The 12,324-nt window shown below is 52.5% G+C and overlaps 3 protein-coding genes across 3 annotated transcripts; all 3 read right to left on the reverse strand.

Annotated features, from left to right (window-relative positions):
• Positions 1–2,306: 2,306 nt before the first annotated feature.
• CLAFUR5_09794 (uncharacterized protein) lies at positions 2,307–3,332 on the reverse strand (the record flags this gene model as incomplete). The annotated part of the gene is made up of 2 exons (XM_047908942.1): positions 2,307–2,717; positions 3,252–3,332. The coding sequence occupies 2 exons, from the start codon at positions 3,330–3,332 to the stop codon at positions 2,307–2,309; spliced, it is 492 nt and encodes a 163-aa protein (XP_047766385.1).
• A 2,260-nt stretch (positions 3,333–5,592) lies between these two features.
• Positions 5,593–6,534, reverse strand: CLAFUR5_09795 (Acetylesterase; the record flags this gene model as incomplete). Its single annotated transcript, XM_047908943.1, has 1 exon — positions 5,593–6,534. One exon carries the CDS (start codon positions 6,532–6,534, stop codon positions 5,593–5,595), a length of 942 nt encoding a protein of 313 aa, XP_047766384.1.
• A 3,006-nt stretch (positions 6,535–9,540) lies between these two features.
• Positions 9,541–12,315, reverse strand: CLAFUR5_09796 (DNA replication licensing factor mcm2; the record flags this gene model as incomplete). The annotated part of the gene is made up of 4 exons (XM_047908944.1): positions 9,541–9,789; positions 9,848–12,093; positions 12,140–12,261; positions 12,311–12,315. The coding sequence occupies 4 exons, from the start codon at positions 12,313–12,315 to the stop codon at positions 9,541–9,543; spliced, it is 2,622 nt and encodes an 873-aa protein (XP_047766387.1).
• Between the last annotated feature and the right edge of the window lie 9 nt (positions 12,316–12,324).

Below are 12,324 nucleotides of genomic sequence, written 5' to 3' on the forward strand. Positions count from 1 at the left end.
TAAGGCCAACAAAGCCCTTATCGCTTAGTAAGCCTTCTTCGTATCAGCAATAGCCTTGTCACGTTCCTGGTCCTTGCGATTGTTACGATTCAACACGCCAAGCAGACGCTCGCCGTCGTCGCTCAAGCAGTAGTTGATAAAGTTTTTCTAGTACTTCTTCTACTGCTCTGAGCGCTGATCCTTTGCTAGGCGCTTATCGGGGTTGATCACATCGCATAAGAACAGGCCCTTGTGACAGGTGTCCTTGGGCTCGCCGGTGATGTTCCAGCAGCCGCTTGGCCTATTGTTGTCCTTGTCTTTGTTCTTGTCGCCGCGGCTACTGCTACGACCCTTATTACCGCGGCTGTTGCTACGGTTGTCACCACGGCTGCTGCCACGGTCACCCTCCTTTTGACCAGCACCTGTAGGTGCTGTTTCATCCTCTGCTTCTGCTAAGGTTTCTCCGGAGAAGGTTGCGAAGACTGATCGACCGTTGGTTATTGCTAGTACGGTGTCGCGTATCTATTCGAGGTAACGCTTAGTAAGCTTTTGTAGTGACATTTTGTCACGCTTCTACTCGTTGTATAGAGAAGCACCGTAGGCTGGAGCCTGCTTCTGCTGAATAGCAAGTAGGAAGTGTCTACTAAGGTCGTCGTACTCGGCGTGGTTACACTTAAGCATCTTGGTCTACAAAACTAACTAGTCTGAGCACTAGTCATCGATTCTGCGTACGCTAGCCTTCTGAAGCCTAGACAGCTCAAGCGTGAGCTGCCGCTTACGCAGTATATCGTCTAGACTATACTGATCCTTGAGAGCCTAGTATTTCGCTCTGAGGGTGTTCTGGCCGTGTATTAGCTCTTGCCCTAGCTCTATCGTCGTACGGATAAGGTAGGTAATGAGCTTTGATCGCGCAGTAGCAAAGATGTCGTACATCCGTTACCTTCGGTCTGCGTCTATTTGTCGTAGCTTGATAAGATCTCTTGATGTAGCGTCTCCTGCCGTATACGCTTATTAGATTTCCTCAAACGTTAAGTGAGTAGGCTCTGTTGGCTCGTTACTCAGTTGGTGAGGATCTATATACTTCTAGACATTCAAAGACTCTGCGTAGAGCTCTAGCTGACGGTCAAACTTGTCCTATTGGTCATAGCTCTTCAGAACTACGGTACCCTAAGGTAGGGCACCGGTAGTTACCGGCGTCTCGGTAGTGGCCATAACTGCAAAATGGGTTGTAGGCTGGTGAAAGTTCTACGCGGGTTCACTAGGCCTAGGGGATACTACTGCACTAGTTGTAGCAGTAGTGCTATGACGATACAAACTCTACTTTGGGGCTTCCTTGTCGCAGCGAATGTTAGTGAGCGCTAACCGGGCTCATAACTATCACGTTAGAAGTGTAGGAAGTTATTGTACGGGCTCATATAGGGTGTTTCAAAAGCAGGTTGTGTATTGCATGTGTCTATCTAGAATGGACAAGTGTTGCTCTTGAAGAGGCTGCAGGTGACTAATCAGTCACCTGATTCTTAGCGTACGTGGCCTCAAGTTTTGATGATAGGATGTTGCCCATGTGCACGCTCGGATCGCGACAAGGTGTCCCTCGCGAGCTACTTAATGCTTGCGAGTTAGGCTTAGGATCTAGTCTCTATATCGCTGCACTTTAGCTACGGCTGAGGGTAGAAGTTGCCTAAATAGGCAATTCACCTCCGCGGCTCCGCAATTTCAGGGTCTAGTCGGACAGGAGGTGGATTCCTGTTTTCTGGTCGCTTTCCGCGGCAATTGCGCGGCCGCTAGCGTAGGCGCGCTGCTCTTGTTCTCGTTAGGTGATAGCCTTAATAGGCGCTTTCGAATGGTGCGGTGTGAATACTCCAAAACACCTACCTACACTGCGCGCTAGCTCTTCGTATAGTTCAATCTCTTGTAGATTTGACCCGTAGATTGATATTTCGATGTCTGACCGGACGATTACAAGCCAACTGCTTGTTGTGTCTCGTGACAACACATCCGCATTTTCGGTTAGTAGTACATCGAAATCTTCTGCAAGACGTACAAAACTAGTCCAGCTACGTACACAATCGTTCTTGGAGTCAATGTCATTCGTAGTAATATAGATAAGTACGGCATTATGATCGTCGAGCGATCGAGCACCTTCGCCTATAGGGGCATTATATAGCAACCTACGTTCTGACGATGAGGTGGAGCTCTAAGAGTCTGCTCTGCCTCGACGTAGTGAGGGAGACTCGTTAATGAGCATGTTAACAATAGACGAACTGGATTGGCATAGTACGGTAATGACTATACTCTCTTAACTTATATCATGTTGCTATCGTAGACCATTACCTCCCCCCCCCCCCCTCTGTTTCCTTCCTACTGCTCTCGGACACACTTGGTTCAAAGACCTTATTATCGTCAGCAGTAGTGGAGACGGGGTTCGGAGGGGTCATACTTGATGGCGACACGTAGTCGTGATTGATCGGCGCATAGATAAATGCATCGGCGACACATAGCGGCGCAGATTCGTTGTTGCGACTAGCGTCGTCTGGGCCAGAGGCTCGCGCATCGCGGAGCCGTTCGGCGAAAGCAGCCATGTCGACAATGGTGGTTACAGCCATCTCCTTTGGTTTGTTAGGCTTATTGTTGCCTCCGGCATACCGTTCGCGGTATCCGCCATTGTCGCGACTGGCATTGTTGCCATTGCCATTATTCGTGGTTCCTTGTCGTGCTGGAGCAAGGTCCGGATGCGTCTGCTAGCAAGACTTCTCATTATGGCCCCACTTTCCGTATGCGGCGCACTGCTCGCGCTCGCGCGAAGAGCGGTAGGGCTGGAATGTAGCTCCCCCTAAACGGCGGTTGCCGGGGATGTTCGCGGTCGCCATGCTGCGATTGCGTTGCTGCAGGCGGTTTTCGGCCTCGAAGGTCAGGAGCTTTTCGATGACAGTATCGACCTCCTGGAACTTTGGGTTTATGTCTTACAGTAGTCGGAACTACGTGACGAACTGCTGGTATGGCCCATCCAGTCCGCGAATGATCTTTGTAATGACCATCTGGTCGTCGCAGGTGCCTTGGGCCTGGACAATCTCATCCTTTGCCGAAGTGATAGCATTGATAAAGGACTAAACGTTGGTGTGGTTCGAGATTGTCTGGCGTTCGAACTTGCCCTACGCCATTTCAAGAGCACGGGCATCCGAGACACCGTATCGCGTCTTTAGTTGCGTGTATATATCATGAGGGTCGGCCTCCAGGTCAATCTGGGTTTGAATCTGAGGTATGCACGAGGCTACGATGATAGCCTTTGCCGTGTTAAGAACCTTCATCGATCTGACGGCTTCATCGAAATGGAGCTTATACAGCGTCCACTTCATGTTCTAGTCACTCTTTTTCTCTGTAGATTCCATGACTTTAAGCATAGCTTTGGCACCGTCAGAATCAAGGGTCACACGTGCTTTGTTTTTGCTGCCCGAGGCTGATTTGTCTAGCTAGGCGGCGGAGCCGTCTGGTTGCAGGCCATAGTCGTCTGTTCTTTCAAACGTCCCGAGGAGAACATCCAGGCAGCCCTTGGAGAGACAGGCGAGTTGGAGCTTTTTCTCCTATCGGCGGACATTGGCCTTGCCGGCAAGTTGATCTTCTCGTGGGAATTTTATGAGGGAAGCAGTTCCAGTGTCTCACTGGTGGGTAGAGTGGTATAGTTCAATACAAGTAGCTTGAGTTGCGTAACGAAAGCTGAGGGCTCACTCCTGTTGAAGTTATGAAGGCTAGATTCAGAAGTGTGAAAGCTGAGGCTTTCACACTTAGCTATATAGGACCCCTTACAAAGAGGGCTATGCTATGACCGTTTCCGGTATGTGAAAAGGTGTGTAGAGTCCTGAATAGTCCAACAGTAATACACCTCCTTACTATCATCGTGCCGCATCAGCGACTCGCTATGTTGTCATACCGGAGAAGTCCGTTTACGCGTCCCTTTCGACTGTATCGCCTTCTTGCGCGTGTACTCCTTGCTATAGAGCTTGAAGCAGTCCTTGTGCTTATCCGGATAGAAGTCTGGGTTCTTCAAGAGAGGGTTATAATATCAGATGCTGGGGCTCGATTGCCGGTAAATGATGGCCATGCGAAGGGCATTGTAGCGACAGTAAGGTGAAAGAAAGAGAGGTGAATACACACGCAAAACGCGTAGGTACGTGACTCCAAGATCATGCTAATTCAGCGTGTACCAACTGCGGATCAGCATCCTACTGGAGCGGCTTAGATACGGGCTCTAGGCTATATATGGATCTGGTTACTAAGGGCAGTGAGGTACCTCACCACTGGATAACCAACAGCGACAGCGAGGTCACCACAACCAACCAATAACCACCGGTTAGCACCACTAACCATTAGCAACCATACCAATAAGCTCACTGGGCTGAGAAACGAACAAGCCCTTGGGGATCTTCGAGTGCAAGCTGCATTCATCAACCATATGTATCGGAGTCGTCAATGGATCATCCAGCCGCACGACATCATGCCCTCATACTTCCTTCCTCGCGCCAGTGCCCGATTCCATGAAGACGAGAGACTGGGCCCCATGACCCGACCCCCTCCTGTCTCACGACAAACAAGATATATAAGCGCTACATATCCAAGCTCACCAAGCCTGGAAGCACACTCACCCTCATCGTTCTTGATACTCAAATCGAATCTCCAAAAGACCATCCAACGAAAAACGCACTTCAAAACATCTACAATGCCCACCTTCTGCGCTGCCCTCAGCATGGCTAATCTGGCACACGCCAACTGGGAACTAAAAGCCGACGACACAGACATCAAAATCCCAGCAAACTGCGCCCAAACGGTGACCCCGGCACCACCTTCGGCGGTCTCCCCAGCGACGGTAACATTGAAGACTTGTGCAAAAAAACCCCCCATCGACTAAGAGTTCCTCCTCCCGAGCCCCTTGCACCGCAAAACAACCACCGGCCTCGGGAAAATTCTGAACCTTGCTCGCAGCGACGCCTGCTCCGCCCAGTCCGTCGTCATCACAGGCTCTGGCGTCCCAGGCACGGTGTCGTGGGCTCCGGGCGATGAAGGGTCGTGTGTGGATAAGAGTCCCGGCGATGTTGGCCATTGTTCTGGTGTGATTAAGGATTGTATCAGTAGCTCCAGAGGGGGGGGTGGCAAGACGCAGGCGGTTTCGTGTTATATTTATGATTCTGGGCGAGATCAGGTTGGTGCCGTTGGGGTCTCTGGAGGTGATGTTCATTGAGTACTGAGGACATTACCCATGCTAGCCAGCTGACGTGACGTATCGGTTACAGGGTGCCTGACGCCTGGGGAACCTCCTGCTTGGACTTGCGGATAGGGAGAGAGGTGGGGATGTGGTTTGTTTGTCTTTCGAGCTCGAGCTATGAAGCTTCGGCAGCTAGTACGCTTCTTCTACGCATGGACTGCTTGCAGCCGTATCAATCCGTCTAGTTTCTAGGCGAAGCACAGACTTCGCATACAGCGTAAACTCGTATCACACCTCTCAGATTGTGCGTAGCTCAGTCTTGATGGTGCTGTAGGCTGCGAGTCTTGAAGTCCGCGACGGGGAATGCGAGCGGCTTCGGACGTGAGCATCCCGATGAGTGCTTTGACTAGATCCTTCGTCTAGTAAAAGTATCCCACCCCAGCTGTAGGAGCCCAGCTGTTGAATTCGAGGCTATTCATAGCTGGCAGCATCCGCTGGGCTAGTAGATCATGGAACCTGCTACCAACGTGGTAGTCATTCCACCAGATGCAAGCCTGGCCACCAGTATCAATGCACTCGGCATTCAGGAACCCGTATGCGGTAGGATTGTGCAAGACAAGCGTAGCGTATCGATGAAAGTCGTAGATTGCGGCGTAGGATTCCGGCCGCGAAGCTTGCCATAACTTGACACGTTGAGCAAGATTGCCGTTGAAGATATTGCACAGATTGCCCCACTGCTGCTGCGTGGTAGGGTCGTAGTTGCCTTGGACAAACGGACTGCGCTCCATGGGAGGCACGCCGACGAACATGAACCGGCGGGCGCCCTGGTTGTACATGTTATCGACGGTCTGGAAGTATGCATTGAGCAGATCATCAATCCTCGTGGCGTTGGAATACTGGGCAGTCTCCATCGTGATGCCGATATCGTTGATGCCGAAGAAGACGGAAAAGATTGTGTTGTCAGAGCTCCAGGCATTAACGTGTGGTTGGGTGGACTGAGGCTCGAAGCGCTGGCCAACCTGTTCGTTGGATGCCGGGATGCCTTGGTAGGTCACGATGCTGTCGGAGATGGTGGCGCCGCCGACGGCGAAGTCGTAGTTGGCGACGAAAGTTGAGTTGTATTTTGTCGTCAGGAGGCCGACGTAGTTTGGTCCTCCAGCATAGGTTCCTTGGCCGTATGCAGGGTTGCCCAGGGGGTTGCCATAGGCTGGCTGTGGGCCTGTGGTTGAGAAAGCTGTGGTCGTGTAGGAATCGCCAAAGGCGAAGCGGTTGACTGGAGTGAGAGCGCGTGCTGGCAAGGATACAACTCCAGTGGCTGCGGCACTCAGCACGAGACCCACAAGTTTGCTGCAAGAGGTCATCCTGGTCAATGCTCTCCGCTAGATGGAATTGAGGCTTGGCAATGATGCCTGAAGAATGTAAGGCTGTGGCTCAAGCATCGAGACAGGGTACGTGACGGTAGTTATGCGAAAGCGTGGACCAACGCAGAGGCGATTCTACTGATGCGCCAGCGCTCGATCGGCGAACGATCAACAGCACGCCGGACGCAAGGCTTGCAATCCCCCGTTCATACTTCACACGTTTGCTGCAGTAGCATTAGATCAGACATGGAGCACTCCCCGGATGGTACTGTTGGAGCTTGCAGAGATGGGTCGATTAGTGCGTGTTATGGTACTAGGCCGGCCGTCCGCGGGCGAACAAGATAGATTTTCCACGACTGACGGACCAATGGATGAAATCGCCTTGTCGGGTTTGTCGGTGAAAGAAACATTCTCGTATTTGGTTTATGTTGATCCAGGAACTGCCCAAAACCTGCTTGCAGTGTCTACGGCATTCGCGGCTGAATAGGTGCGGATGATCTACAAAAGCCGTGTACTCAGCAGAGATATTTTCTTAGTCCAGCTGAAAAAGTCTAACATCGGGGAAAAGGAACACTTATGTTGTCATGTAAGTCTAAGGGGAATGCGAGGGGAATAGAGCGAATACTGGGATGAAGAGAAGCGGCTTGCGGACTGATCGTAAGCCTAATGAGTAGTCGAACTTTCGGAGGTGGTGCTACATCGTGTAGTGAATCGAATGTGGTCGACTCGCTATTCCGAGACCGAATCAGCATACACTTAGTACTACTGTCGGTCGTCTCGCAATGGAGATAAGCTGACTGGGGTCAATTCTATTGCATCTCGCGGACAATGCTTCGAAGATAGCTGCATGCTTTGAGCGTAGTCTTCAGCTAGACGGGGAGTCTTCCATAGCGTGTTTGCATGGGTTGAATCTTGCTGGAAGAGTGCTGCTTGAGCCATGTGGGGGACGTCTGTAGAGGGATAACTGATCGACAGTTGTGATCATGTGTGAGCCACAGATCACAAAAAGCTACGTTGTCTCGAGGTATAGCTCGTCACTATCGCTGTGGTGGCTTACAAAGTGCCGGTCATGCTGCAACATCATCCACCTTGCCCGATGGTATACTCGAGGGCGATGCTGCAATGTCATGGGGTCATGACAGAGTCCGTGTTCGTTGTTGCCATGACCGTGCAATTTGAACGGCTCCTCGAGGACTGTACCCGGTGTTGCGATGGACGATGTGAAGCCAGAGGGTGTACGTCGCAATGGGGGCGCCAGGAGCCGCTGAGTCGTAGCAATGTGGTGCCTCATGTAGGTGTTGATGTGGTACATGTGTCTAGGAAATGGAAGGTAACGAAATGAAACCGGTGCCAAGACTGCTTCTGCCTCAGGCTCCACAGGGCCACAGCATCTCCTGCTGCACGATCCATGCCCGACTTCCGACTACTCTCTCGCCGCACACCGGCGGCAATCGAAGCAAATTGTTAGGCCATGCGTGCTGGAGTAGTAAGAGAGCTTGAGTCTCGCCACACCAGCTTCAAAATCACCCGCTTCGACGCCTCCGGGCATCAGCTACTCGACATTGTGCGGTAGACAGCGATGAAGTGCAGAAGAGATAGCATTAGTCACGACTGTGGAAGGGAACAGAGAACAGGATGAAGCAGTGGTGCTGTAGAAGATCAGCGACCTGAGCACAATCTCACAAACCTCTGCGGGACCACCCGTTCGGCTATCTCTGAAGCACCTGCGGTATATCCCGTGATGTGGTCCATCAGGCCACGGCAAGCTCGGCGTATCAATGGAAAGCAAGACGAGATGTCCCAGCCTTACATGAGGCTGAGAAGTGCTCCGTCTCCGACTCAGGGACGTGGGAAGCACAGTAAACGTGGAGAGTGGGGTTGCAACGCGTTGCTATTCATCGTCTTTGAAGCAGATGCCATGTCGGGTGACTATGTGGTGAAGGAGATGGCAGAAATGAAGGAATGTGGTCGCTTTACCCTCCATAAGCTTATTGAGTGGGACAGAGGCGATGTAGCACCGTGGCAGGCACTATATATCTAGAGATCCTGTCCGTGGGAATTTAAGACCGTGAAGCGATTGGCGATGCTCTTTTCACAGTCGACCACAACGATGGCGACATCATGCTTGAACATTTCCACGGACATGCGGGTCTCATCAGCGACTTCGATGATGGTGTCGTTGCCGGGTAAGAGTAGTGGAAAACACGATCGCTCGACTCTCCACAAGCCTATCAATCCCGTAGGCTGCGCTGCAGCACCATAGATGATGACCTTGAACAGTCGGAACGCCTGTCTGAAAGGTGCTCGCACCTGCTCTTAGCGATAACGTTCCAGGCAAAAGAGAACAAGTAGGAGTCATACATTCCCAATTCCCATCCCGGCTTCTTCTGATCAGATATCATGTCAACTTTCAGCGAGAGCCAGGGGACGGTAGAGGTGGCAAGGACCGCCGCTCGCCGCCCCATAAGCCTGTCGAGCGCGACAACTGCCCTCCAGCACCGTGGGAAGCACTGTAAATCTCGAGAGAGCCTGTCTCAAAGGTGCTCGCACCTGCTCTTGGCAATGATCTCGACCAGTGGAATGAATGCATCTCGATGCCGGCTGTTCTGGTCAGATGCCATCTCGAAAACACGCTGGAGGAGATGATATAGGTGGCAAGGACCGTCGCTCGAATTCTCGCAGGCCAGTTGAGTGCGACGAGTGCAGTCCAGCACCCTAGGCAGCATCGTTGGTCTAGAGAGCGCCTCACAGAAGTGCTCGTCCAGGCTCTCTGGAATCTTTCCCAACGCGATCGCGATGGACCGGGAGACGGCGAAATGATCCCGACGAACGAGCAGCAAGGCGACTTGAGAGCATACTCTCATTCAAAAGTCCTATACATCCCCCCTCATCAACAAAGAAAAGCGCATCGTGCAACACTCCCCATCCCCAACACCACACCCCTCGCTTGAACCCCTCAAACGCCAACCGGTATCGTAGACAATCTACGTCCCTTCATATCATCGCTCACGCACCCACACTAACCTCATCCCTCCTGCTCCTTCCACCTCGATTCCTGACCGCACCCGGCCGAGAAAGGGTGTACTTGGCAAAAGCACGGGCCAACGCCTTCTTACACGACACCTTCTGGGAGCCTACGAAGCTGTCCACGGCCACGGCAATAGCTCGATCAATGTCGACGGCATTGCAGTATTCGCTCAGGCGCATCTTGGCGAAGGACTCGCTGATTCGCAAAATCGACTCGAGATGACGGACCTGGGTCACGAAATTAGTATCGGAGGCGATTCAGTGGCATAGAAAGTGAGATACTTACTGTAATGGGGTACGCGCCGGTTGCGAGAGATTCCCTACGCATATCCGCAAAGAGGCGCGCAATCTTGTCCTGATCAATCTGATATAGCTTAGGCCGGCAGTGCTCGCGGGCGTACAGAATGTACTTCCTGAGCAGTTCTTGTGGAATCTCGGTCTTGGGTCGTCCAGAAGTTTGGCTCTCGTCGCCATCGACGTCCATCTGGCTGTCGTTGGCTGCGGTGGTCTGAGTCTGTGCTCCGAGTGAAGAGCTCATGACGGGGTGTGCGCGACCGTGGCTGTTGACGACGAAGTTGGCGAGGCGCTCGTCTTCGGCAGGATCAACGGTGTCGCGCACGACGCAGAGGATGTCGAAACGGGACAAGATGGGTTCTGTGAGCTCGACGTTCTGGCTGAAGGGCACTGTAGCGTTGTAGCGACCACCGATGGGATTGGCAGCGGCGATGACTGCACAGCGAGCTTGGAGGGTTGTTACGATACCAGCCTTCGAGATGGAAATTGTCTGCTGCTCCATAGCCTCGTGGATGGATGTTCGGTCCTGGTCGTTCATTTTGTCGAATTCGTCGATCAAGCATGTTCCCTTGTCAGCGAGCACAAGAGCACCGCCCTCGAGTGTCCATTCGGAAGTAAGTGGATCACGTCGAACGGAAGCTGTAAGACCAACTGCAGAAGCACCTTGACCAGTGGCGAAGACAGCACGACGTGCTGTGTTCTCAATGTATTTAAGAACCTGCGATTTGGCTGTTCCGGGGTCACCAAGTAGTAGAATGTTGATGTCACCACGGATAGAATGCTTGCCTTGAGCTTCCTTGGAGACACCGCCGAATAGCGACAACGCAACGGCGGTCTTGATGTCGTTGTGACCGTAGATGGATGGTGCGATCGAGCTGATGATCTTGTCCACGATCTTTGGGTCTTTGCTCAGAGCACGAATCTCTCGCTCATCCTCCTCTGTCAGCCTGAAGCCTGCCAGCTGATCATGAGACTTTACGACATGATTTGCTTCGAGGATCGTCGCAAAGACGGGGAATCCGTTCTTGTTGTTCAGCTGGGCGTCGTAGTTGTTGCGGTAGACACCAGTGATCTCGACCTCCTCGCCAGGCTTGGCCGAATCTATCAAGTCCCAAAGCAGGATGACCTCTCTGTGCCGCGGAAGACGACCTGCTGGGACTGTGCCGGGTGACTCCTGCAGAGTAAGCTTCTGGTAGTTGCGATACACCGTCTTCTCGCTGTTGAGTGTGAACGGTCCTCGCGATTGACAATTCTGGCAGAACGAAAGCTTGACTTCGGCGTTGCTGTCCTGCGGGAAAGGTCCAAGTGTAATGCCACATTTCGTGCAGTCAAATTTGACATACCTGAGCTGTGGGAACACGCCCGTCCGCCTTGTGACAACTCCGCTGACTCTCAGCAAGCAATTGAGATGGCTTTGTCGCAGCTGTCGCAGAGTGTAGGAGACTGGCAGGTTAGTAATGCGCACATGAAGCTCGAAGTGGATGCGCTCGTAGTCTGGGTAGTGGTATAGAGCCACTTCCAGCGCGACCGCATCGAAGATGGGTAGCACCTCCGTGGGGACGTTGACCAAGAAGTAAGCCAGAGTAGGCTTCGATTCGGAAAGATGCTCCCAATCGACTTCCAGCGATTCTGCGTTGACTTCTCCAAGTGTCCTGATGCGCACACCGTATACGGAAGTTCCAGAGGCGTCAGTGTACTCCGTCAGGAATGCCTTGAACTCGCGAGCAATTGTCTTGTGCACAGCTGGTTGCGATACCCAGTCAGTCAAGCTGCTAGCTTTGACATCTGCCAATGCTTCGAGAGAAAGCTCCTCGTTCATGATATCCTCGTGCATGTCAATGTCGTCCTGGTCTTCATCGAATCTGTGTCGTCGTCTGCGTGGCTGGCGTGTAAGGTCCATAACATCCTCTTCTTCATCCGGCAAGAAAGCATTGGGCATCTTTCGTTCGCGAGCGAGCTCTCTATCGCGTCTGTTGAGTCGTGCTTCGAGCGCTCTCCTGGCGGCTGGGTCCATCTGATCGTAGTCCTCGTCATCATCGATATCTGCGCCAACGTAGCCTTGCTCTTCTCGTCTCTCGTAATCGCGGTCGAAGTTGTCGCCAAAAAGGTCAATGCCAGCATCGTCCTCGGCCATCTCGTCTGCATCGTCAATGTCCTGGATCAGGTCTTCAGGGTCCAGGTTGTCATCTTCGTCAATGTCGTCGCCTCGAGGGAATACTGGTGGTGATGATGCGGGAGCTTCGAAGTGTCAGCGATGTTCCATGCCCACGAGATCGATACATACGGCTTGATGGCGGTGCGTTGCTGGAGGGGATGTCATCGTCTGCGTCTCTTCCTCGCTTTCTACCACCACCTGCGGCCGGGCGACCGCGGTTTGCCGCCGACATGTTTGGTCGAAGGGGAGAGCTATGGTATATTAGCTGGATGCAGCGTGCCGAGGTGGGTGAATGTATACCTCATGGTTGTTTG

The sequence above is a fragment of the Fulvia fulva genome, chromosome 9 (genome assembly GCF_020509005.1).
Source record: "Fulvia fulva chromosome 9, complete sequence".
NCBI classification, from domain to species: Eukaryota; Fungi; Ascomycota; class Dothideomycetes; order Mycosphaerellales; family Mycosphaerellaceae; genus Fulvia; species Fulvia fulva.